General features: G+C 37.0%; 1 protein-coding gene across 1 annotated transcript; it reads right to left on the minus strand.

Annotated features, from left to right (window-relative positions):
- Positions 1–19,205: 19,205 nt before the first annotated feature.
- On the minus strand, positions 19,206–25,927 carry LOC113276400. The gene is made up of 4 exons (XM_026526003.1): positions 25,361–25,927; positions 24,173–24,547; positions 21,845–24,095; positions 19,206–21,757 (listed from the first exon to the last, which is right to left on the minus strand). Exons 1-4 carry the CDS (start codon positions 25,490–25,492, stop codon positions 19,656–19,658), a joined length of 4,860 nt encoding a protein of 1,619 aa, XP_026381788.1. The 5' UTR covers positions 25,493–25,927; the 3' UTR covers positions 19,206–19,655.
- Between the last annotated feature and the right edge of the window lie 666 nt (positions 25,928–26,593).

Below are 26,593 nucleotides of genomic sequence, written 5' to 3' on the forward strand. Positions count from 1 at the left end.
AGTGCTCTTGTCCCCGATGGGTTCTCAGGTATGTTCTATGAAGAATGTTGGGTCATCATTCACCATGATTTTATCAATGAAATTCAATTTTGCTGGAAAAGAAGATTCATTCCTAGAGGACTTAACTCCAATTTTTCTTACTTTTCTACCAAAAGTACAAGGAGCAAAAAAACCAAATCAGTACAGACCTATTGGATTAAGTAATGTCAGCTTCAAGTCTTCACTAAAATCATCACTACTACGATGGGAACTTTTATTTCAAAACTAGTTTCTCCATAATATGTTGCTTACATCAAAGGTAGAAGCATTCATGAACAAGTTCTGCTGGCTTCAGAACTAGTCAATGAAATGAAGATTAAAAGAATAAGAGGCAATGTGGGGTTGAAGCTTGATATTTCCCAAGCTTTTGATTCTGTAAGCTGGTCTTTCTTATTTAAAGTCCTTCAAAAAATTTGCTTCTCTGCTAACTGGTGCCAGTGGTTACCTATTCTCTTTGACTCTGCCAGAATGTCAGTGTTATTAAATGGTGGTCCTAGAGGTTTTTTCTCTGTGGGAAGAGGATTGAATCAAGGGGATCCTCTCTCTCCCATTTTTTTTATTTTAATGGAGTAAGCACTTAGCAGAGGATTAACACATTTGGTAAATTCCACGAAATTGCAGCCAATGGTTAATAGAAAAAGAGTTTATCCAACTCATTTGACGTTTGTTGATGATGTTTTAATCTTCAGCAATGGTTCCAAATCAAGTTTAAAACATCTGCTTAATCTACTTAAGAAGTATCAAGATAGCTCTGGTCCAATAATTAACAGAGCCAAGAGCAAGTGCTTTGTGAAAGGATGCACATCAGTAGAAAAGCAGCAAATTTCAAATCTTTTGAAAATGGAGCTTACTTCCTTCCCAGACAAATACTTGGGAGTTATCTTAATGCCTGGCAGAGTTAAATCTTGTACTCTCTAGTCAATTGTGGAAAAAATACACCGTACATTATCAACATGGAAAGGCAGGTTACTTTCATTTCATGACAGACTGGTTCTTATCAAATTTATTATTTCTAGATTTCCAATATACAGCATGGCAGTCTATAAATGGCTCAGCTCATTGATTAAAGAATGTGAAAAAATAATGAGTAATTTTTTATGGTCAGGAGATAGTGATGTGAGGAAATATGAAATACTAGCTTGGCATAAAGTTTGTACTCCTAAAACTGAAGGAGGGTTGGGACTAGAAGATTAGAGGTTGTCAATAAAACACTATTAATGAAAATGATGTGGCAGTTACAAACTTCTGAGGATGATTGCTCAAAATTCTTTGCAGCCAAGTATAAAGATAGGTCTGGTCAGTGGAATACAAGATGGAGATTCTCATCAGTATGGCCTGGTCTAAAATAGGCATGGAAAACACTCAAAGATGATGTTAGATGGTGTATTGGCACAGGAGAAAAAATCTCAGTTTGGTGTGATACATGGCTTGGAGAAGAACATCTAATTAATTTCGTTGGTCATACAGATTATGTCAACACTCATTTACACATGACAGTTAAGGATTTAATTCTTGATAATAACTGGAACATCCCTTCTGCAATGAAACCTTACATAAATTCCTCTTTGCCAGCAATTAGTGGTGAAGAAGACAAGATGATTTGGGGTTAAGATCTCAAAGGGCATTTTACTACTCTTTCTGCAGTCAATAAAATCAGACACAAAGAAACTCTTCTTCATTGGCCATCAAAAATTTGGAAGCCTTTTCTGCATCCTGTTATAACAACCAATGTCTGGAAAATCATTCAAGGGATTTATGTAGATGATGAAAAAAATGTGAAGCAAGGATATTCTATGGTGTCCAAGTGTTGTATCTGCAAACAAAGCCAAGACAGTATGGCTCATCTTCTATGGTCCTGCAACTTCAGCAAAATAATATGGCAATGGTTAGGTAATATCTTCCCTTTCAATAGTCCTACTTCCTTTGATGATGTTTTCAAATTTTCAAAACACAAAAACCCCATTATCAAAGAAGTATGGTTAACAGCTGCTTGTGCCACTTTGAGAGAACTCTGGTTCCAAAAGAATAAAATGTTGTTTGAGAATGTGCAACCAAATTTAAACATATTCAAGAGTAGAATCATAAGCTTAGTTCACTATGGTAGTTATAGAATGCAAGGTATTAGATGGCATCAAAATTATGATTCTTAGATTCTTCAGTTCTTCAATGTTAATAGTAAATACACTATCATAAACACAATTAAAGAATGCTTTTGGTGTGGTCTAGCTGATGGATATGTGTTGTTTTGCTGTGATGGAGCATCATTTGGTAACCCAGGTACTGCAGGTTTTGGAATTATTGCAAGAAGCCATGATTGTCAGGTTTTGGGAACCATTTCAGGTGGTTTAGGTGTTTCCACTAACTATATTGCAGAAGTGATGGCATTTGTGTGTGCTATTTGTGGGCAATTTCTTTTTCTTGCAGAAAGATCGTTATTAACTCAGACTCTCAATCAGTAGTAGCAAACTTCAAATCTGGGAACATTCCATGGTTCATCGAAGCAATGTGGCTCATAGCATGTAAGTCCCTATCTGAGATTCTCTCTACTCACTGCTATAGAGAAATAAAATTCTCTGCTGATAGTTTGGCTAAGAGAGGTGCAAGATTACAGATTTTGCTGACTGCTTAGTCATTTGTTTTGGTTATTTTTTGTAATTTTTTTAGCTTTCCTTTTTGGTTCTGATAATTTTTTTATGGACTTTTAGTCATTCTTATTAATAAAAATATGTGACTTAGCAGAAAAAAGAATGTATTTGGAAACTTGTAAATGCTTTTATCACCAAATCTAGCTCATAATTCACGTGCATGACCTGATATGAGATACAAATTACGGATATGCGGCTTTTGATTTTGTTACAAAATACTTGGTTCTTTTGCATGTTAAATATTCTCATTTGCATTCTTGCAGGAAGTTCTAAAGTTCAGATATCAATTATGCCCACAGATTATGAAAGATAGGAAATTTTGGAGGGTATATTTTGTACTCGTGAACAGTCACATGACTTCATAAGTAACTTCTTCTTTTTTATAGAAATTGATCTTTGACATTGGTTTTCAAAAATGGATTTACTTTTATAATATTATAGATTATACATACTATTTTCATTGCTTTTGGCCCAGTTTATGCTGATACTTATTTTTGCACCTGACTAAAAATCTTTATAATAAAAATGGTCTTGACTCTTATAATATAAAAATATTTTTTACTTTACAAAATTACTTAACTAGAACTTTATATTTTTACTATGTGTAGCAATATTGTATCTTACACAGTATATCTTTCTATGTGTTTGCTTGTACATCCTCGTATCCTCCTCATATTTATCAACTTGATTTACTAGTTTGTGAGTATTTTGTTTTTGATTTATTAAGATGTATATATTTGTACACATGTTGATTATTAGGTGTACATGGTTGTACACATTTTATTAATTTTGAAGTCTAAGAAATTTGGGAAAGCATTAATGTGTACATAGTTGTACATACATGTTATGTACTTAGGTGTACATCGTTGTCCACATGTTGATTATTTAGGTGTAAATAGTTGTACATTTACAGAACTATATTTTATGTATACAAACGAAAAAATTAGGGAAACACTAATGTGTACAGGTGTTGGATTTTTTATAGGTGTATACATAGTTGTACACCATTGTGATATCTCAATAATATATTCATGTTTTGGGTATAGATGATGGATTTTTGTATGTGTGTACACAGTTGTATATCATTCAGCTATCTCATTATTTTATGGTCTTTTTTGGTATGTATGTTGGATTTGTTGGGTTTTTGTAGGTGTGTACATAGTTGTACACTATTGTAAAATCTCAATAGAATGAATTTCTTCTGTGTAATACTAATATAGTGCCTCATTGGTAAGTGCTACAATATCTCGTGCATCGGAGCCCATGATTATGGCCCCCGATCCATTAGTATGGAACATTTTATTTTCCAAGTGAAAATACTCTATTATATGAAAGAGTGAGAAAGTGCTTTCGTTGTTGCGGAATAAGAAGCCTCTGTATCTTAATGCATGTATTTAATTTATTCAGAGCTATTAGATAGGGATCTACTTCTTGGGGAATACGAGTCGAAGCAATAACAAGGATATTTCTAGTGGAGCACCATATATATAAATTGTTTTGTGGGTATTGATATTTGTTTTTTTTTATTTTTTATAAGTGACATAGTTGTAAACCACTGTGCTATCTCAATAATATATGCATGTTTTATGGGTATAGATCCGGGATTTTTGTGAGCATGTACATGGTTGTACACCATTATGCTCTCTTATGATTTTATGGCCTTTTTTATGGGTATGTGTGTTGGATTTGTTGGATTTTTGTAGGTGTGTACACCATTGTACAATCTCAATAACATATATGACCTGTTTTGTGGGTATGGATGTTGGATTAGTTGGATCTTTTAGGTGGGTATATAGTTGTACACCATTGTGCTATGTCAATCATATATAGTCTGTTTATGGGTATGAATGTTAGATTTTTGTAGGAGTGTACATGATAGACACATTTATGTGTCTAATATATCTCATTTGTGTATATTATTAGTGCTCGATTTTGTACTTATTATGGTCTTTTATGCTTTTGTAGGTGTTTTTGGATAAATAAGGCTTTGCGGCAAAAATTGGCTAAAAATGTGGCCCTTGGATTGTCGTTGATAGTGTACCAGAAATGCCCCAAAAGTGTACCGGAAATACCCCGGAGGAACCCTGAAAAAGTGCGGAAAACATCCCATTAGAATTGCTAAAGGCACCCCTAATTTGGATAGGGGCACCCCATTTCAGGGCATGTACTAAAGGGACACCGGAACTGGATAGGGGGAGGTCATCTTCAAAATTCAAAACAGAAATTGGCGGGAAGAATTGGCTGCAGCGACAACATTTTTGGAGTTGAATTCTTAGCGAGTTCTGAGGAGATTAAACGGGTGTATTTGGTACCTACGGACTCTAGAAGACATAACAGGCCTAATGCAATCGTCTAGACCCATCCAATTGGGCTGGATAAGTCGGAATAATTGATCAAAGTCCCAACAGGATACGGCTTCTCTGTTTAGGGTTTGAGATTAGTTTGAGAGATTTAAGGGATTGTCTTGCGTGGGATATACTTCAAATAAGTTGAGTCCAAGTCCTAGAAGATATTTGAGACGATAGAATAGCTAACAAAACAGTGGAACGCAACAAAAAGGGAATTATTCTCCCAACTGCCCGTAAAGAGTAATGGGCATTTTCAACGATTTCGATCGAGTTTCTAGGAGATTTAAAGCCTATAAATAGTTTTATTTATATCATATAAGGGTTGGAAACCATTAGGGGAGAGTTTAGAGGTCTGCAGAGAAGGGAGAATCGAGTTACAGAGAGTTATAGTGCTGCTGCTGCTGCTGCTCGAGGAGGAAGAAGAAGACGAAGAACAGACTAGCTAAGGCAGTCGTTCTTCAACAGTCTTAAAAGTGGAACGCAGTGTCGTTGTTTTACAGCACTTGAGTTGTATCGTTGATTTTCAGCCCTTTCCCTTTTGTAACAGTGGCGCTGTAACACCATTACAGCGTTGAAAATTTCTGTTTCATCATATATTCATCAATAAAAACACCTATTTTAGCCATGAATTTATCTTGTGAGTGTTTTTGGGATGAGGAGCTAAACCCAATCCCAGGGGTGATGGAGGAAGCCATTCTTCCAAAAGTTATGTGGTAAAATTCATTTAAATTTATTTATGCAATCCTTTTATGATTAATTGCACCGAATGAAAATTGAATAAATGATTTTTATTAATTAATTGTTTTTACTCTTGATGAAATATGCTTGGTTTATTGCTTTTGATATTTCATGCTTGCGATTAACAATGGATGTTTTGAAAATCTGATTTAGGCAATGATTAGAATCACAATTACTTTTGATTGGAATTATAATGTCTAGAATTGCATGATAAGAATTATCATTGAATCACATGAATTTTGGTGTATGGTGAAATCCTGAACCCTGGTCTTTCCATAATATTTACTTCACCTTTGAATTTAATTTGTTTTATCTTTATTTTTATTAATTCTAAAAATTATTTCCTTCACAAGTCTGAAAATACCCAGTTTTACCACTACAACTACAATTACTTTTGAAATACCATCAAATTTTTTGCGCCGCTGTCGGGGATTTGTGTTTAGGTAGCTTTTTTTTAGATTTACTATTATTATTATTTATTTATTGTTTATTTTTATTTGTTCCTTTTTACGTTTCTTTTTGTCTTTGATTTACAGGTTTGAAGTGAACACTAAGGACTTGAAAAAAAAAAAAGCTTAAAACGTAAAGCGTAAAGAGAAGACAAAAAGAAGAATTTTTTTTTTTAGGATTTAGTTTTATTATTATTATTTTTTAGAATTATATTAGGAAATATTTTGTAATTTACTTTTTGTTTTTGCACTTTATTTTTGTGGACTGTGGACTTTAAACTTTGGACATTTTTATTTTTATTTTATACCCTACGGAAGGGTAGTTTAAATACAAACTGTTTGCAGGGAAGGACGACGATTACGATATCGTCTCGTCCCCTCGGGTTCGCACACTGACAACGGAGTCAGTGGCCCGAGTCGACTTCAACGGTTCATCGCCCGTCTGGTACGGGAGGTAAGTCCAATCGAAACACTCGCGAATCTCCTGCAAGTGGGTTATTGTATTCCTTAAGGTGATAATTGTTTGAGGACGAACCAGACTGTTTTTATATTCCTAGTAAAGGGAAAGGCTTGGCCTAAACAAGATAAGGGTTCGGATTTCATCACCGCTCCCTTCTTGCCCGCCTTAGGAAAACGAAACCTAAAGAAAACCTAAGCCTAAAATTTGGAATAGAAAGAGACCTATAGGGTATCGAGCTTAACAGGACAATCATTCGAAAAATATTGGTTACTCTTTTAAGCACACCTCGAAGTTCTTGACGGTTTCTGCGAGTTGAATGCGTGACTGCGCCGCATTGGATCGGTGAGGTTTTGGGTATCAAAGCTCAATTGAGCTTCCCTCGCCTCGATTCAACTTGCTTTAACTCGGATTGATTCCAGAGGGGTTTGCTTAAATTGTAACGAATTCCCTTTCGCAGTATTAGAAGCTGGTCTAGAAACAATCTAAGTGGAGCCATCATGCTTGTTGTTTGCTAGAAATCTTTAGGTTTGCTGTGGTAAAGTCGAGTCAGCCTGATGTGTGATTGCTAGAACCTTCCTGTTAGGATTTTTATTTCTTTTTGAATTCTTTTTAGTGTATGCCCGATTTTTTTAATAGGGCTTGGAAAAGAGATACTCTAGGTCGATTGATTAGCGATAAACCTAGTAGTTCTTCTGATTTAAGCAGGGAGATCGAAGACTCTTCTTTGGAGAGTCCTTTTTTTTGGAAACTTCAGTTTTGAGAATTTATCTCTGAGTGATAAAAGTACCCCTAGTACTCCAGTTGTGCCAACGATGGCAACTTTGAAAGATTACATGTTCCCAACTAGGACCAACCGAGCTTCATGCATTAAATTGCCAGCCACTACGGCTAATTTTGAGATAAAACCTAGTATTCTTCAGATGATCCCTATATTCTTAGGAAAAGATGATGAGAACCCTTATTTCCATATTAGGGACTTTGAGTAAATCTGTGGGACAATTAGAATAAAAGACCTTACTGATGAAGTCTTGAAACTTAAGATGTTTCCCTTTTCCTTGAGAGATAAAGCCAAGACCTGGCTGAACAACCTACCATCTGAATCCATTGAAACATGGCAGGAACTTATTGCTGCTTTCTATATGAAATTCTACCCTAAGAATAAAACTGTAGCTGTTAGGCAGAACATTAGTACTAGTGTGCAACAAGAGGGAGAGTCTCTTTATAGATTTTTAGAGAGATTCAATGATCTCCTATCTCAGTGTCCTCACCATGGATTTGATAATATGAAACTCGTACAGATTATTTATGATGGTTTAGACTATTCGACCAAAGCCATGGTTGAGTCTATGTGCGCTGGTGAGTTCACTAGTAAAAATGTTGATGATGCTTTTACCTTCTTAGGAGCTATCGCTGAAAAATCCCAACAGTGGGAATCTTGTGTTGAACCCCCTAAAAGACTCTTGGTCAATAGAATTAGCACCAATATGGTAGATACGAGTTTTGCGTCAGATGCTAAGTTTGCTGCTTTGTCCAGAAGGTTAGAAGCTTTGGAAATGGGTCAGTCTAAAAATAGGTCCCTTGTTGAACCTAATAGAGCCTCTCAAGTCTCTAGTTGTGGAATAGAGCCCGATAACTCATTTTGGGAAGGTCAGGTTAGTGAAGAACAAGCCCATGCTGTCTATAAAAATGCTAGGTTTGAAAATCGTCAGAAGTTTGACCCCTACTCAGAGACCTACAACCCTGGTTGGAGAAACCATCCTAATTTCTCTTGGTCTAAGGGCCAGAATCAAGGCCAGTCTAGTAATTCTCAACCTCCCCCAGGTTTTGGTTATACTAAGAACTCTTCGGGTCAGACCCAAAACCCATCTGAGAATAGAATAGCTAGCTTAGAGGAAACCGTTAGTATATTAAGGAAGAGCCAGGAGATGCTATCACAAAGCCAGGAAATGTTAGTAAAAGCCAGGGTAATTTTCAAGAGGAAACCAAACAGAATTTTAAGAATAGTGCCCAGTCTTTTGCTAAATTAGAGCTTCAAGTCGGCCAAATAGCTAAGTTTATCAATTAGAGAGAAGAAGGAAGGTTCCCTAGTCATACTGATCCTAACCCTAGAGGAGAGAAATCGTACAATCATGTGAACTCTGTTACAACCCTTAGGAGTGGAAAGAAAGTTGATAATAAGGTCGACATACCTGAAAGTGAACATGTTGTAGTTCACCCTTATGAGCCAGAAAATGAGGAGACTGATAGAGTCTCTAAAGAGACCAATGAGGGTCCTGTTAAGCCCGGCTTTGTTCCCAGAGCCCCGTTTCCCCAGCTGTTAGTTCCGACTAAGAGGGAGTCCAACTTTAATGATATATTGGAGGTTTTTAAGCATGTTAATATCAACCTTCCATTATTAGATGCAATTAGGCAGATTCCCTCTTATGCCAAGTTCCTTAAGGACTTGTGTACGCGAAAGCGTAAGCTCAGTGTCCAGAGGAAAGCCTTCATAGCTAGTCATGTGAGTTCTATTATTCAGAATACCACTACTCCTAAGTATAAAGACCCAGGGTCCCCGACCATTTCTTGCACAATAGGTAAAGACCGTGTTGAGAAAGCGTTGCTTGACTTAGGAGCCAATGTGAACTTAATACCATACCATGTGTACCTTAAGCTAGGAATTGGTGAGATGAAACCTACCCAGATTACACTTCAGTTAGCTGATAGGTCCGTTAAAGTTCCTCGTGGTGTGATCGAGGATGTTCTCATATAGGTTGACAAGTTTATTTATCAAGTGGATTTTATTATCCTAGATACCCAACCTGTCCCTGACCCAGAGAACCAAATACCAGTGATTTTAGGTCGCCCGTTTTTAGCCACGTCTAATGCGATCATAAAATGTCGAAATGGTATGATGAATCTATCTTTTGGTAATATGACTATTGAGTTGAATATTTTTAATGTCAATAAGCTACATTCTGAGCTAGATGACACGTGCATTGAAGAGGTCAACATGATAGGAACCTTAGTTCCGAAGTTTGTACCAAACACCGAATCGGAAGATCCATTAGAGAGTTATCTAGCCCGTTTTAGCATGGATTTTGACGATGATAGCAACATTGAACAAGTAAATGCTCTGTTGGATTCTATTCCTATGTTAGATACCGATAGATGGAAATCTGGGTTTGAACCATTACTAGCTACCGAATCTACCTTAAGCCCTTATTTCGAAGAGCCTAAAGATCCTCCTAAGTTGGACCCCAATTATGCATTTGTAGGCCCGTCTGAGATTTTGCCTATAACTTCCGATTTGGATAGTGATCATGAGATTAGGCCAGTAACTGTGCTTCAACACAATAAGGAAACTCTAGGGATGACCATAGAGGATATGAAACATATAAGTCATATAGCTAGTATACCTCAAAAGAATTTAGAGGATGAACCACCTGATTATAACTCAGAGAAAGCAATTGACCTTTTTCAGGAACCGGATGGTCTAGAAATTAGGAATATTGTGACTAGTTTATCTAGAGACACCCAAAACTCTAAGTTTGGGGGTAGTGAACTAGAAAAAGCTCTAGAGTATTTTAAATACTCTCCGGATCCGGAAATTCAAGCCATAGTTAAAGGTCTTACGGAGAATAGTGATTACCCTAAATTTGGGGGTAGAGATTGTCAATTATCCCCAGTAGAAGTCCCTAACTTGGGACTCAAGCCTAGTGCATCTGAGGTATCGCTTGAGTCTATTCAGACTCCACAACCTGATCCGCCTGATACTGTACAGAAAAAAACCATATGTTAGAGACCCGTTTTTCGGATGAATCTGTTTGCCGAGACACTCATATGAAGCCCAGGTGGGCACCTCAGATAAATCCAATTGTCTTGCGAGAAACTTTAGATCAGGTTGTGCTCTATCTGCTCATTTTTCTGATCTTGAGCATTTGTCTCCTATTCGTGGAAGTTTTATTTGGTCTTATGGACCCACAATTGTTTCGACTATTGGTATACGACTTTGGAAGGTGACAATTCTTTTAGAGGTATTTGATGTCTAGCTAATGACTATAAATTTAGCATTTACTGGGAGGCTCCCGCGTTCATGTGATACGGTAATATCCTTCCTTATTTCTTTTCCCTCCAGTGGTAATAGTTTCTCCTTGTTCATGCTTTTAATTTCATCTTTAGAACATTGAGGACAATGTTAGATTTAAGTTTGGGGGTGGGGAAGAAACACTTTTTGTCACCTTTTTGCAATAAATAAACTCCAGAGCCTAGAAATTTATGCGTATTTAGGATGGCACTAACCAATCTAAGTGGATGGAAGCATTTTGGTTTTAGGAGTTGAGGAACCAATCTGATTAGAAGGAAACATCTAGAAGAGTCTATTCATAAAAGCACAGAGCTCAGGTGTTAGAAATAACATGATAGTTTCACCATATCTCGTTGAGTCCTTTTCACTTCTATTTTTATGTTATTTTATTTTGTTTTTAAACCATGTTTCTCTAAGTGTTAGGTGGGGCCCACGATTCAAGTTGTTACCAATGCTAGGATGAATTAGAGTGATTGAGTTACCAAAAAAAAAAGAAATTGAGACCAGACCATTTGACCAAAAGGAATAAATTCAATAAAGTCGACCACTGGTACCCTTGTATATGCCAGTTGTGTTGACCTAGAGTTAGGTTATCGACCACTGGTACCCTTGTATATGCCAGTGTGTTGATATTAGTCAGACTAGTATCTCAATCCATTAGGATAGGTTCATTTTTGCGGAGGCCTTCAGACAGATATGGGAAAGGCCGTTCACTTAGTAAACATCAAAACCATATATGTTTTTCTATTTCCATCTTCTTGATCTATCCATGTGATTAGTTTTGACTCCGAATATGATGTCCATAGTGCAACTATCTGAGTAGAGCTCTGTCACTTTATATGAATTTTAGTATGCTTGAGTGCAAACTCGTGTACAACAATTGGAATTTCGCATCAGGGTACTTCTTCCTTTATTCAATAAGTATGCCAACCAAGGAGATTCTTTAGTGCTTTCCAAGGTTCTGCGTAGATAGTTAAGGTCTGGAGTACAGGTTTTGTGGGTATATCTCTTGTAAGCCCTCCTGAGACTATAACTCGGCCACTAGGGACACCTAGGGGTTTAAAGGCTTATTGCATATGCTAAATGCAATCGACGATGCCTGCGACAGTGAGTTAGGATTTTATTTTGTAGTTTTGATTTGCTCGGGACTAGCAAATAATAAGTTTGGGGGTATTTGATAGATACATTTATGTGTCTAATATATCTCATTTGTATATATTATTAGTGCTCGATTTTGTACTTATTATGGTCTTTTATGCTTTTGTAGGTGTTTTTGGATAAATAAGGCTTTGCGGCAAAAATTGGCTAAAAATGTGGCCCTTGGATTGTCGTTGATAGTGTACCGGAAATGCCCCAGAAGTGTTCCGGAAATACCCCGGAGGAACCCTGAAAAAGTGCGAAAAACATCCCAGAAGAATTGCTAAAGGCACCCCTAATTTGGATAGGGGCACCCCATTTCAGGGCGTGTACTAAAGGGACACTGGAACTGGATAGGGGGAGGTCATCTTCAAAATTCAAAACAGAAATTGGCGGGAAGAATTGGCTGCAGCGACAACAGTTTTGGAGTTGAATTCTTAGCGAGTTCTGAGGAGATTAAACGGGTGTATTTGGTACCTACGGACTCTAGAAGACATAACAGGCCTAATGCAATCGTCTAGACCCATCCAATTGGGCTGGATAAGTCGGAATAATTGATCAAAGTCCCAACAGGATACAGCTTCTCTGTTTAGGGTTTGAGATTAGTTTGAGAGATTTAAGGGATTGTCTTGCGTGGGATATACTTCAAATAAGTTGAGTCCAAGTCCTAGAAGATATTTGAGACGATAGAATAGCTAACAAAACAGTGGAACGCAACAAAAAGGGAATTATTCTCCCAACAGCCCGTAAAGAGTAATGGGCATTTTCAACGATTTCGATCGAGTTTCTACGGGATTTAAAGCCTATAAATAGTTTTATTTATATCATATAAGGGTTGGAAACCATTAGGGGAGAGTTTAGAGGTCTGCAGAGAAGGGAGAATCGAGTTACAGAGAGTTACAGTGCTGCTGCTGCTGCTGCTCGAGGAGGAAGAAGAAGACGAAGAACATACCAGCTAAGGCAGTCGTTCTTCAACAGTCTTAAAAGTGGAACGCAGTGTCGTTGTTTTACAGCACTTGAGTTGTATCGTTGATTTTCAGCCCTTTCCATTTTGTAACAGTGGCGCTGTAACACCATTACAGCGTTGCAAATTTCTGTTTCATCATATATTCATCAATAAAAACACCTATTTTAGCCATGAATTTATCTTGTGAGTGTGTTTTTGGGATGAGGAGCTAAACCCAATCCCAGGGGTGATGGAGGAAGCCATTCTTCCAAAAGTTATGTGGTAAAATTCATTTAAATTTATTTATGCAATCCTTTTATGATTAATTGCACCGAATGAAAATTGAATAAATAATTTTTATTAATTAATTATGTTTTCTCTTGATGAAATATGCTTGGTTTATTGCTTTTGATATTTCATGCTTGCGATTAACAATGGATGTTTTGAAAATATGATTTAGACAATGATTAGAATCACAATTACTTTTGATTGGAATTATAATGTCTAGAATTACATGATAAGAATTATCATTGAATCACATGAATTTTGGTGTATGGTGAAATCCTGAACCCTGGTCTTTCCATAATATTTACTTCACCTTTGAATTTAATTTGTTTTATCTTTATTTTTATTAAGTCTAAAAATTATTTCCTTCACAAGTCTGAAAATACCCAGTTTTACCACTACAACTACAATCACTTTTGAAATACCATCAGTACATAATTGTACAACATTGTGCTCTCTCAAAAATATAACAAAACTAATTCTTGATGAAAATCCTAAGTTGTTGTTTTTTTTTATATCATGAGATGATTTTAATAACATGCTTGTGATGTGTTCTAGGTACTTTTCAAGGGAGCTTAAGAAAGTGAGGAAGAATAATGGACGGGGTTTTAGATATTAATGAGGTATCAAATTCCTTCTTACTTGATGATTTAGATGATTTGTTTCTATCTTTCACTTTATTTATTTTTTATGACTATTATGGTTCAAATTAGATTAGGTTTGTCTGGACTTTAGTTTTCTTCCTTAAGAACAATAGTCGCCCTTGAATTTGATTCCAGTAAGCACTTTATTTTTTGTTATGACTAATATGGTTTAAGTAAGCACCTTATTAGGACTCACGAGTGCTTGTAGTAGTAAAAATTATTAGAGTTTGTTGGGCTTGCATTGTCTGCAAAAGGTTTATTTGGGGATCAAACATCGTTATTATTTGTAAAAGATTATTTTACTTTTGTTTCATATGATATCTAGCAAAATCATATTCACATTATTATACTGTAGTTGTTGTTGGTGATTGTTAATGTGCACACAGATATACACATGTTGATTTTTAATGTGCACGCAGTTGTACACATGTTGATTGTTAATATCCTTGATATGAACTTGCACATGAGTACACATGCTTTGGGTACACAATGTACGCATAGTTATACACATATTAACTGTTACCGTGCACATTTATTGTTTATGTTTAGGGAATCATAGGCTCAAAATGGTAGAGCTCCCAATCCTATCACAAGGTTTGTGGAGTTTGATGGTTCAAATCCATTTGAATTTCCATGTTATATTTATTTAATATGGATAGCATTAGTGGTGTTTTTGTGGACGATTTAAGTTGTATGTGGTGTAAAAATGGTTCACCTTGTCTTGTCTTGTCTTGTTATTGGATTTTCTGGATTTTTGTAGATGTGTACATGTTTGTACACCGATGTAAACTAAGATTTTTAAAATATGAAAATTATATAGTCATATGGGTACTCTTTTTGTAGATCTCGGGAAAAGTTTTAGTTTGCGAATTTTGGACAAACGATTTGAAGGATAAATTATTTTTATATTATTTAAAATGGCATCATCATGAGTTACTTTGGACTAAATTGTAAATCAAGAAGGTTATTTGTGTTTCCATATTTTAAACATGTCGTGTGTTATAACCCCAAAGGTGTTACTATCCATCCACAAAAAACTCATTAAAACAAAAGTAACAAAAAACCCGAAATAACCTAAATAGTCTAAACTACCCTTCCCTTAATTCATCCCAAATAACAGAAAAATAAACCATCCACCGAAAACCGTCTAAACTACATCTTCATTCTTAATGGACAAAAATCCATTAAACTCTCTCCTTCCCTCAAAATCCAAAAACTCTCAAATTTGCGAAAATCATCCACTGATTTTTGATTTTCTCTTCTTCATTTCTTACTTACTTCAGGAAGTGAAACCATAATCTGAACCATAACCATAAATGGAACCATTTCTAAACCTAATTTCTGACCTAATTCATCTCAAAATACAAGACGGTGAAGAAAAAAACTCAACAGAATAAAAAGAAAGATGAAAAATTAAAGAAAACAGTGAAACAAGCTCCAAAAAGTAAATCGAAGAAAAAAAATCCAAAAGGTGAGAATCATATCAACTAATTTTGCATGCACTGATTTTTTGTCAAGTAAATTTCGTCGTATTTCTCAGTCTGTTCAGTTCAAAACTGTGTCGATGGCGTTAATTTTTTTTTTAATGAAATCTACATGAATCGGTGTTTTTGGTTGGGTTTCACCAGTGATTTTGATAACTAAGTTAGGTTAGGATTCATTAGTGATTTTAATGATTAGGTTTAGGTTTGGTTTCATCAATGATTTTTCATCAGTTTTCATGTGTTTGTATCCATTAATTAGGTTTAGGTTTCATTTGTTTTCAATTGATAATTCACGGTTCAATTTTAAAAATCTTGTTGGTGTGTTACTTAATGTTTGTACATGAAACCAGATTTGGTTTCACCATTTCTATCTGTGGTTTATATATGCACATAACCATTTTCTATTGGTGTTTTTACTTAATATTCTTTGATGACCAGATATGGTTTCATCATTTCGAATTATGGTTTACATATGCTAGGAACCAATTTTTGTTGGTGTTTATACTTATTGGTGTTTTTGATGTAACCAGGTTTGGCTTCACCATTTCGACTTATGGTTTAAATATGCAAGGAACCAATTTCTGTCGGTGCTTTTCATCTACGTCTACTTAATGGATCCAGATTTTGGTTTCATCGTTTTTACTTATAGTTTACTTATGTTCGGAACATATTCGGTTGGTGGTTTTCTTATGGTTTTTTTTGATGAGCCCAATTTTGGTTTCATCATATTTACTTATGCTTTACTTATGTTTGGAACCAATTTTTTTTCTGATTTACTTATAGTTTTTTTGATGAAAACAAATCCGGTTTCATCTGTTTATTATATAATATGTTTGTTGATGAAACCAACAGTTGATGGTGTTATTTGTATTGAAACACTATTTTGTTCCGACTATTGCAGGGAAAAGACGTCGAGAATCGTATAAGTTCCGATAAAGGAGAATAACAGTTGCATGTCATTCCCAAAAAAAAAAAAGTTTTAGTTTTAGTTTTTAGTTGCAGTTTAAATTATTTGTAAATGTTATCGGTTAATTGTAATGGTAACAAATTGCAGTTTGTAAAAAAAGATTTCAATCATTTCAGATTGTATACTAATTAATAGCATTTTACAACATTATATGTTTCCTTCCAAATATAATTGAAGAATTCAACACATGCATCTGAATTGTGTAACTAAGAGTTACAGATGCTAATTTCTAGAGTCTGACTTAAGAATAAACATACCTCTGCCACCTTCTTCGTATCTTCAATTAGTGCAGTCCAAGCATTGAAGTCTAATGAGTTGGACGTGACTATGCTCCACAATCGCTCTTCTACAGTAGAAACTGTTGAAACGTTAGACATAACAAAATCATTAACCTGTAGTAGCATCCTCACTGCAATCATTAACTGTGAGATTTCCAGGATTAATGTATTAAACAACAACTTGAGAATCCCTAAGAACTGAAACATACTAAAAAGAAATAGATGCAGTGAAAAGTACTGAATGACACCCCAAAATTGGGTAGAGAGAACTTACAACATATCATTTTACTTAGCAATAAAAGGGATTCCAATATATTGCAGATATTACATATCAACCAAAAGGATTCAAATAAATTGCATGAAACCAAAAAAAATGGTAGTAAAAAATGATGACTTGGTGAAGCTCTATTCACGACCTTACATCTTGTTGTTGTAGATCACATTTTCCATTTCGGTACATAGAGTTTTTTGCCACTTGAATAAGTTTGCACATTCCTTGTGATGTACACACATTTAAACTTCACATGATTTCATTGAACATGCTGGCTATAGGATTCTCTCTTTCTTTCTGAATCCAACCATTGTAAACTCTCAGCGATATTCGAACACAACTCACCATATCGACAACCACCTACCAGCAACACAAACCCCAAAAACTTATCATATCACTAACAACATTGGTATCAAGTCAGACTGAATAAACTAGGAAAAAATAAGTTAAAACCAAATTTGGTTTCAACATAAACTTACATTTTCGCCATTAAAACTTTGATTTCACGAAATAGGCAAAACTCATATGAAACCAAGTTTGGTTTCATCAAAAATTTACCATTTCACCATTGAACTTTGGTTTCACGATAAAAAGATTAGCGAAAATAAGATGAAACCAAGTTTGGTTTCAACATAAACTCACTGTTTTTTAACAACAAAAATATTGGTTTCAAAACGTTGTTTAATATTGTAAACTTTATTGAAACCAAATTTGGTTCCATCGTTTTTCTGTCATTTTACTAACACAAACATTGATTTCGAGGATGATGATGTATCATCATTTTCTGATGAGAATTTCGAGACGACGATGAATTATCAATTTCTGATGATGATACATCAGAAGGTGTTGGTAGTAGTTTTATAGGGTATAAGGAGGATGCATATGATGGATTTGATTTCGGATTTGGAGGTTCCGGTAGCGATTGTAGATGATAACAAGAGGAGGTGAATGTACTGTCGGTGGGAGGAAGGAGAATGAGGAGGATGCGCCGGAGGAGGAGGTGTTGTTGATGGAAAATCAGAAAATAAAAAGAGAAGGAGTGATGTGATGTTGGTGGAGGTGACGAAGGAATTATTGGTGGCAGATCTCTATGTTCTGGCTGCTTTGGTGGTGGCGGAGGTGTTGTTGATTCCAGATTCGAACGTAAAAAATTGAAGAAAAGAGAAGGAGTTATTGATGGTGTTAGTGAAGGGAGTGAAGATGCATTGATGTCGGATCCACCTCTTGTTGCTGGTTCGGTGATGGCGGAGCTACTGTTACTGGTGGCAGTGGTGGTGGTAGTAGTGGAGGCCATGGAAGAAAGGAGAAAGTATAAAGGAAAGAAGAAGAAAAGAGAAGAAAAAAAATTATACAAGGGCAGGATAGTTGTGGTATTAACATAAATTTGAAATAACCTAATTTAAACATTTTTAAAAATTGGGGGTTCCGTATCAATTTTGTTTAATATGGAGTTTTAAGGGATGCCAACTTATGACTGGAATTTTTGTTTTATAAATATAGTCATTTTGATGTTTTATCACTTGTTTAATATTTTAAATAACTTTTGAACTAAAATGTGTCTAGTTAATTCGAGATGGACTAATCCGTGCTTTTTGATATATTTTTTTTGACTAAACCGTTTTTTTTCCCAATCCGCTACTGTAAGTTTCTCTTCGCCGCCTGTCATAAGTCAGGTACCCAGAAAAGGAATCTGATACCAACTGTCCAATTCTTAGACACAGACGACTCGATACTTCACACAGTAGCCTTTTCTTCCCTCAAATAAAGGCAGAGCGTGATTCTTTTTTAGAATTTATATCAACTGTGTTATCCTTACAAATACAAGATACTTAAATAATACTCACCTGATTTACATCAACAACAAATACAATGATTCTGGGCAAACCACCCCATAAACTCTACCAAAACCGCCATGTGAGAGGGGCCGTCATTTAAGAATTTTTGCAACAAATAATAAATCAAATACTTAACACAGAATCCTAGAATAATTACCCTAGATATAAAAGACTTGTACTTTCCAAGATTTACCCCAGTAATAAATCACAAAGACTGCACTGGTATTTTTCTTAGACCACTGGCATAAATAGAAAATTCACAAAACAACTTCTTCAACATTGCTAATAGGGGTACCAAATTTAGTGAGGTGTACCAAAACTATAATAAGACAAAACAGATTTTTATATAGAACAAAACAGTTTTTTCCTACTTGGTACACCCCCACTAAACTTGGTACTCCCCATTAGCCTCCTTGAACTTCTTGCTGTGATCTTACTTGGATTAGGTGTGGTCAAACTTAGACTTCTAAGTAATTAGGCTTCTTATGATAGAAGTGACATTTCTTTCTTTTTTGTTGCTACATTTTGGTTCTCTACTTCTCTTACCAAATGCTCAGTGCCTACAAAGATACAAAAATGAAAAAAGAGAGGAAAATAACTAACTCAGCTATACGCACAATAGGAAAAGGCATGAAAATCATTTCAAGGGTTAACAATTTACAGGAATTACAAGGGCATCGAATAAATTTATCTAAAGAAAAAATCCTCCACAAACACTGAATCAAACATCCAAGTGATGGAGGTAAAATGTTTTTAACTTAAAAGAAAAAAGAAGTAGAAGCGGTGAGAAAATGGTAGGACTACAAGGACCACACACATGCTTTGGAGGGGGGGCCATATCTGAAAGTGCCTCACTCAACCAGTGATGACTGAGAATAACTAATATAAATGATGAGCAACAAACATTTTTTTTTCTTTCGGATTTTCTTTTTCCTTTAATCAACATTTCTATCAACATTCTCATGAATGGCTTGTAACAAAAAGAAGTCCTAGACTTGTATAACAAGGCCCTTCCTACCTTCTTCACATCACAGGATTGGTTCTTCCTACAAACCATTTTCATCTACTGTTGCTGTTGCCACGAAGAGGGTGGCTGTTGTTGTTGTTGCTGCTGCTGCTGTTGCTGCTTGTAGTTAAATCTCTCCATGTCCCAACCACCTTCGGGTTCTTTCCTTTTCAATGCTGCTGCTGCCTGATGGTTATAGTACATTCTTCCTTGCTCCTGTGTCAAGAAAGCCTGAGAACTAATAGCAACTGGTTGTTGCCTTGAAGCAGCTGAAGGATACCTATCTTCTCTGCCTACTTCCATGTCTGAACCTCCAGGACCAGCATTCAAATCTAGACCACCTTGCCTTCCCCATTTTCTACTATTACTGCTACTCTCAGGCCCACTGCCTGCATTAGAACTACCCTCAGGAACACTTATCACATACGGCCTATGGTAATGACCAGCTGTAGGAGGTCCTAGTAACTGTGATGGAACTGCAGTAAACCCAAGCCCTGCGCCAGCCGAAGTGTCTAAATATGTAGCGGATCCACCTGAAAATGAGGTTGAAGGAAGAGCAAAACTGGTTCCAAAAGGAAACCCCGGATATTGATATGCAGCGGCAGCGGAATACGCTACTGCAGGAGAAGAAGCTAGAACAGGAGGACCTCTGTACACATCAAGTCCAAAGTTGGTCCCACCTGCAGAAGGTCCTACGATCCTCGGTGTACCCGCTGCAGAAACAACTGGATAATGCTGCTCTCCTCTTTCAGGCAAGATCGATGGAACAGCAACAGCTGGATACGAATTTCCCATCGGGAACCATGATGAGAGACCCCCCATCTCCATATTGTTCATTCTTTGACCAACAGGTGCCAGGAATGGTAGATTGCCCTTCGCATGCTGTCTAACTACAGTTGGTTCTGCACTTAATTCATCAACCCCGGGACCATTATTCAAATCGAAGTCCCTCAAGACATTGACCTCGCCATTGGAATACACCCCAGATGATGACGATGATCTAACGGGCAAAAGAGGTACTTCTAATCTTCTACTACTACTCATGGAAAATGACGAGATATCAGTATCCTCGTTAACCCTATTCAAATCAAGATCCAGACCTGCAAAAGCACTACGACCAGGTGCAGCTGGACCAATCATCTCACTGCGACCTAAATCGCGATGGTTAATATACCCAGATTCCTTATGTGTTCCATGTGTGTAGTTCTGAGAACCAGTGTCTTCAAGAACTCTCTCATCTGCCACATTCAGGTCAAAATTCAACAGACGGAGACCTTGTTTGAAAGCACTATCGGTCTGGGGAACATCTGCTGCACAAAGAGACATCTCCAGAACCTTTCTAGGTTCAGCACGCCTAAATGCACTTGTGGCAGCAGATCCTTTCCAACCAATTTCCCCTTTACTTCTTGACAAGTGTTCAATTGGAGGCAAAAAACCACCTTTGGCAGCAGCTGCTACTGTGATCGAAGCAGGGAGGCTGCACGATATGGAAGGAAGAGAAAACTGCAAGGTGCTGGGTAAGTTCGGAGCAGGTGAATCTCCAGGTACAGGGGTACCATCTCCCTGGTTCCCTTCATCCAAAGGGATTCCTTCATTCAAATCAAAATCCAATTTTGTGGCTGTGTCTGATCCTGCTGCAGCATACAAGGAGGAACCTCCTGTTGTGGATGCACATTCTTCCAACTCTTCTGCTTCAGAAGGCTTTGCACATACCTCAGTCCCTTGAACCGACACTGAAGGTAGTTCTTCATCAGGAGCAGATATTTTGGAATGGCCACCAGCACCTACTTTTCTATCAGCATTATTCCCATCCACACCACTGTGACCCAAAACACTTGAGCCAGCAGTACCTGAAATACGATTATCATGAGCTGAATTATCTGTACTTATCTGCTCCATTCTTTGATATTCAGTATGCCCTATAAGAGCTTTCGCCTCCAAAACTTCATCCCTTTCAGCGCAATTCTCTAAATGCAAAACATTTTCAGAAGGCAGAGTTTCCATCGTGTTCCTCTCACCTAATTCTTGGATATCAACACCAGACATCATCTTCTTCTTTGTCCGTATGTCACAGTTTGACCCTTCCTGGACGTTCATATCTAAAGATGGACAAAATGGAGAGTCTACAACAGCTTCTTTCACAACTTCTGCGCTCAGACCTGCATCAAGAACATCAACTGCTAATTAGATGAACCAAAAATATATATACACATTGCATGCATTACCAGAAATTTTTTAAATTATACCTGATAAGACTGTCCTTTCATCTTTGCAGCCACTAACACCTGTTCTCTTCTCACAAGATTGCTCAACCCCTTCATGCTTCACAGAAGCGGGTAATGCTTCACCAGCTATCCTATCGGACTTTAAGCATGGGTTGGTCATCTGTTGCAAATTGATACCAGGAACTTGGAGCTGCTCCTCTTTTGGTTTTTCTTCAGAAACCGGCATAGTTAGAATTTTACCATCTCGGACTTCGTCCTTGGCTTTTAATGAATCAACAGACGCGACCTGCTTCTCTAAACTGGCTTCAGGTTTCGTTAGCAATCTACCTGTCCCGTCTTCACAAGATAACCTTGACTCTGGATCATTTGACACACACTCCGGCTCAGCACCTATGCATTTCTTAGGAGAACTAATTGGTGAAACCTGCTCTGACTTGGACATCTCTCCAGCAGCAACACTCGCAAGCAAATTCATGCCGATATCGTCCCCGCCACAGATAGACGCACTAGCTTTGACACAGCTCTCAACTAAAGCATTTATAGAGCTGAGTGAAGCTTCCTTCAACTTTCCTTGCTTAGGTTCACCAAAGGCAACTCCCTGCTCAATTCCCGAGGATGAGCAAATAATTTTGGAAGGTTCTGACAACTTTCCTGCCTCTTCACCAGTAATCCCATCGGCTGATCCATTACCTACATCAGAACCCACCAATCCACCTTTCACATCACTGCTCTGCCATGATTCTGTAGTCACATCAGTAGCAACACTAACTCGAGTAACATCACATTTTACTTTCACTTTTCGATCGGATTGGTCACTACTTTCTGGGACTCCAGGAGAAGAAACTCGGCTCACCAATGCAGAAGGGTCGTCTAATGAGGAGATACTTACACTCCGTGCAGGACTGCGGCCAGGATTTGGAAGCCTGACAATAAGTCTGTGGTTTCCGTGATCAGCAGCAGGCACATCAGGAGTCTTTTCACAAGTCGACCCCGACTGTGAAGTTTTCTCTGATGCAGCATTCCTATTTCCGGAGATACATCTGTTGATAGAAGTTTCCTTTTGAACCCCAGATACAACTGATCCAGGAAAACCATTGGCTGATTTCCGATGACGAGATGCACTGCCAGATGTCTTACTAACGCTCATAGAACCAGCAGTGGAGCTCCTAGCATCCTCCTTCCATGATGACTGGCTGTTGTTCAACGATTGACTGGATCCACTACTCTTCTCCTCTTTGACGGTTACTGATGGATCAGGAGTAGCTGTTTTATGGACTAACTTTCCATTTAAATCTTTTGAACTTGCCGCTGCTGAAAGCAATGGCACTGATGATTTCACAGACCCGGGGGATGTCTTGTTAGCACCATCACCTTGGCCAAGCCTAAGTGATGCTGCTTTTGTTGCAGAAGGTTGTGACATGGAGCTCTTTGCAATACACTCAGAGGATACCCCCGTACGTCTGCTTCCTGCATGAGAAATATCAGAGATGCATTGCTTACTAGGAGAAGAAGCTGCCCTAGCCGCTCCAGATTTCATTTCGATGATCTTCATTTCTGCTTCAACACGCTTCTTCCATGTGTCTACTAAGCTCTTAGATTTCTTCTGTATTTCCAAATTTTTATGAGTTCGTAAATGATTCACAGACCTGCCAACATTACAATTCTGAAGAGCATGAAGATCAACAGGTAGCTTGTCAAGTGCGCGAAGCAGAGCCAAAAGAAAATCTTCAGCCTGTTTATCACTTTCTTTGGGACTACTACCATCACGTTCTTTCATTTCACGGAGCCACTCATCCAAAATAGCCAGTCCGTTGAGTTGCACAAACTGCCCAAGGCAGTCATTCCTTTCAGTGGCTCCTATGACCTCCGCGGCCATTATTCTGCCACCCAACTCTAGCTTCTTCTCGGTACTGTCATCTTGCAGGAGTCGCACCAGCTTTTCAACCCCTTTAAAGTCTACAAGACCTCCTTTCTCTGCTATCTTTGAAATCTCAGATTTCCAAATAAACTGGCCAGAATCTCCGTCTTCTGACTTTATATAACGTTCTCGTTTAATCGGCTCAGAACTCTGATCACTACGCTCCCTTTTCTTCCCCTTAATCTGAGAAGGTAATGTGCTAGGACTATTCTGTATACTATCAGAACCAGGTTTCAACTGCTGTGCTGAGGTAGAAACATTCAAAGGTTTTGGAGAACGTCCTCCTGATTGTACAGCTGCATGCATTTCTATACGTGTTTTATCCAGTAACTTATCTACTTCTTCCTGTCGTTCCTGTGAAGAATCAAATGTATTGGATAACTAATTCCAGTGAACATATGGAAGTGTACAAGTATGAATATGAGACTTACATTAATGTAATCTTGATCGGTTAGCCACCATAAACGTTTGTTTGTAGTATCATAAACTCGCCTGCATACAAATGAGGATATCCCTGAAGGAAGTTCAACACCTTTACGAAGGAATGCAACTTTACAAGGATGGAGTAATGATGCAGCAGGTATTTCATCCTCATGAAACGAGTAAAAAACTTCGTTGGGAGCGGCTTCCAGCAAGACGCCTTTCCCAAGGTTTACATCAACAGGTCGATAAAGCCAATTCACACGGAACTTTGAATGATCTTCTTCTTCTGATGTTAAACTACGAATTATTCCTATAAACGGTGGAGAGCTTTCTTGGTGGGGTTTGAAAAGTGCACAATCACCTACAGTAACCTTGCGACCATCCTACAAAGCGAGAAAAACTTCAGCATGAAGTAGATAAGTAAATGGTGCATGATAGATAAAATGGCATCAGCTAAGTAGGAAAATAAATGTTAGTCTAAGAAGTAAGATATGAGTATTAACATTTAGACTCAATCCCCTTTAAAGAGCAATCAATATTCTTCAAGTGAAACCAACGCTATCGCCTATCAGATTAGGTCAATCCTTTATAATGTCTTTATGACGGCTAAAATGCCGATATGACAGATAACCTTCCCCTATCAATGTAACAATCAGAACTTTGTACTGAACTAAACTATGTCTAAGAAAAGACCCCTCAAAAGTCTGTTAAACTTAACAACGCTTGCTAGTTTACCAAAAATAACAAAAGAAGTCTACTCTCACCAGCGACGAAATCATTAAAAATGCATTATTTCAGGATGACGAAACTGTATCTAGTATACACTATTTATGTCCACAACTCTTGCAATTACCTAAAGCAAAATTAAATGCAAAGCATGATGAAGCTAAATCTTCGGAACCATTCAGATTAACATTAAATTTTGATCCTGGACTGATATAACCTACCAGCCCAAACACAATTAACTATCAAAAATTGAGACACATAATTACACTTATCAAAAAAAAAAAAATCAATTATCGATTTAAGAATCCACCAAATGAACAGTAATTCACATTTTAATTCAACAATAGCAAAAGCATATCTTCAAACCCCTTCCTTTAATTCAACCAAAACCTTAAAAATCAAAAAAATCAAACTTTCAATTAACCAAATTTAATTAAAAAAAAAAGTGAAAACCCTAGAAAAGGAAGTACCTTGCAAAAAAATTCAGAGGAAGAACTAGGGATGGAAGAATCAGCAGCTACAATCTTACTACCCAGATTGAGGACCGACCACATATGCCGTATGGGGTTCCTAATAACTTCACCACCTTCTCGCCCATGCATAATAATTCTCTTGTATCATTTTCACCTCTATTATTATCAATTTCAATCCCAAATCCTTCAGCCCAAACGTGAACCATCAAATCCCCCAACTGTAATCTAAACAAAATAACCCTAAAATCTAGTAATTCTAAGTCAAAACGAACCCTAGATCCCTTCTTACTTTCATTTTCCAAACAGAAACCCTAAATCCTTGCAGCAAATTACAAAATTAGGTATACAATTTTCCTTTGATTTCGTACTCTTCTATGATCAATCAAAATTGATAATTCCAACAGATCTATGGTTTGCAGATGATCTTGTTTTTAGAAGCAGAATTTTCGATCAAGAAATTTTCGAACGAGTATTTCGCGATCTGAAGAGAGGAGAAGAGAGAGAAAGAGAAGAGAAATGTTGAGACCACGCCAAGACGGCAAAAGTGAACTTGGTAGCTTAAACACGGGCAGAACGGGTAGTTTAATTTTTAAGGGCAGTTGTTTCTTTTCTTTTTTATAGTTCTCTTCTTTCTTTTTTTTTCAATGTGAGGTGATTGATGTGAAAATTAAAATAAAATTACTACATTTGTATGCCAGGCATTTTTTTGTGATATCATTGTTTATGTTAGTTCTGTACTAGGTTTGTACTATTTACCGAACGGAGTTGTTAAACCGATAAGAACGAATAGCAAATTAATACTATTTACCATTTATTAGCAAGGTGGTGCAAGCAACGCAGTCGATATCAGATTTCGGTGGATCTCGACTGTGACCGAGACACTCTATTTCGATGAATATCAGTGAAATATCTGTAAATATCGGTATTTCGGGTAAACACCGAAACCGATATTAGAAGTGAGACCAGTTTTATAAAAAGAACTTTTTATTTAATAGTGTATACAAAGAAATTAGGATGATGTTCGTCTTAAAACATAGCTAAACTTACTAATTTTATTAGTGAATTCTTTTAATCATGAAGTTCCAATATCTCTTGAATTCAATTACAAGGTAAATAAGAAATCAAAACAAATGGAACTACAAAGAGTTGGTTGGAAGCCGAGCACTGAGCCGAGCTCCAACCCCTTTCTGAATGACAAGTCATATTCTATGAAACGAGTAATTGCTAATT

Source organism: Papaver somniferum, chromosome 4, assembly GCF_003573695.1.
Source record: "Papaver somniferum cultivar HN1 chromosome 4, ASM357369v1, whole genome shotgun sequence".
Lineage (NCBI taxonomy): Eukaryota > Viridiplantae > Streptophyta > Magnoliopsida > Ranunculales > Papaveraceae > Papaver > Papaver somniferum.

Bases quoted from the DNA above. Each gene is read 5' to 3' on its own strand.
- LOC113276400 (XM_026526003.1), bottom strand. From the start codon at position 25,492: ATGCATGGGCGAGAAGGTGGTGAAGTTATTAGGAACCCCATACGGCAT. The intron at 24,548-25,360 runs GTACTTCCTTTT...CTCGCTTTGTAG, and splicing joins CCTCTGAATTTTTTTGCAAG to GATGGTCGCAAGGTTACTGT. The intron at 24,096-24,172 runs GTAAGTCTCATA...GATTCTTCACAG, and splicing joins CCGATCAAGATTACATTAAT to GAACGACAGGAAGAAGTAGA.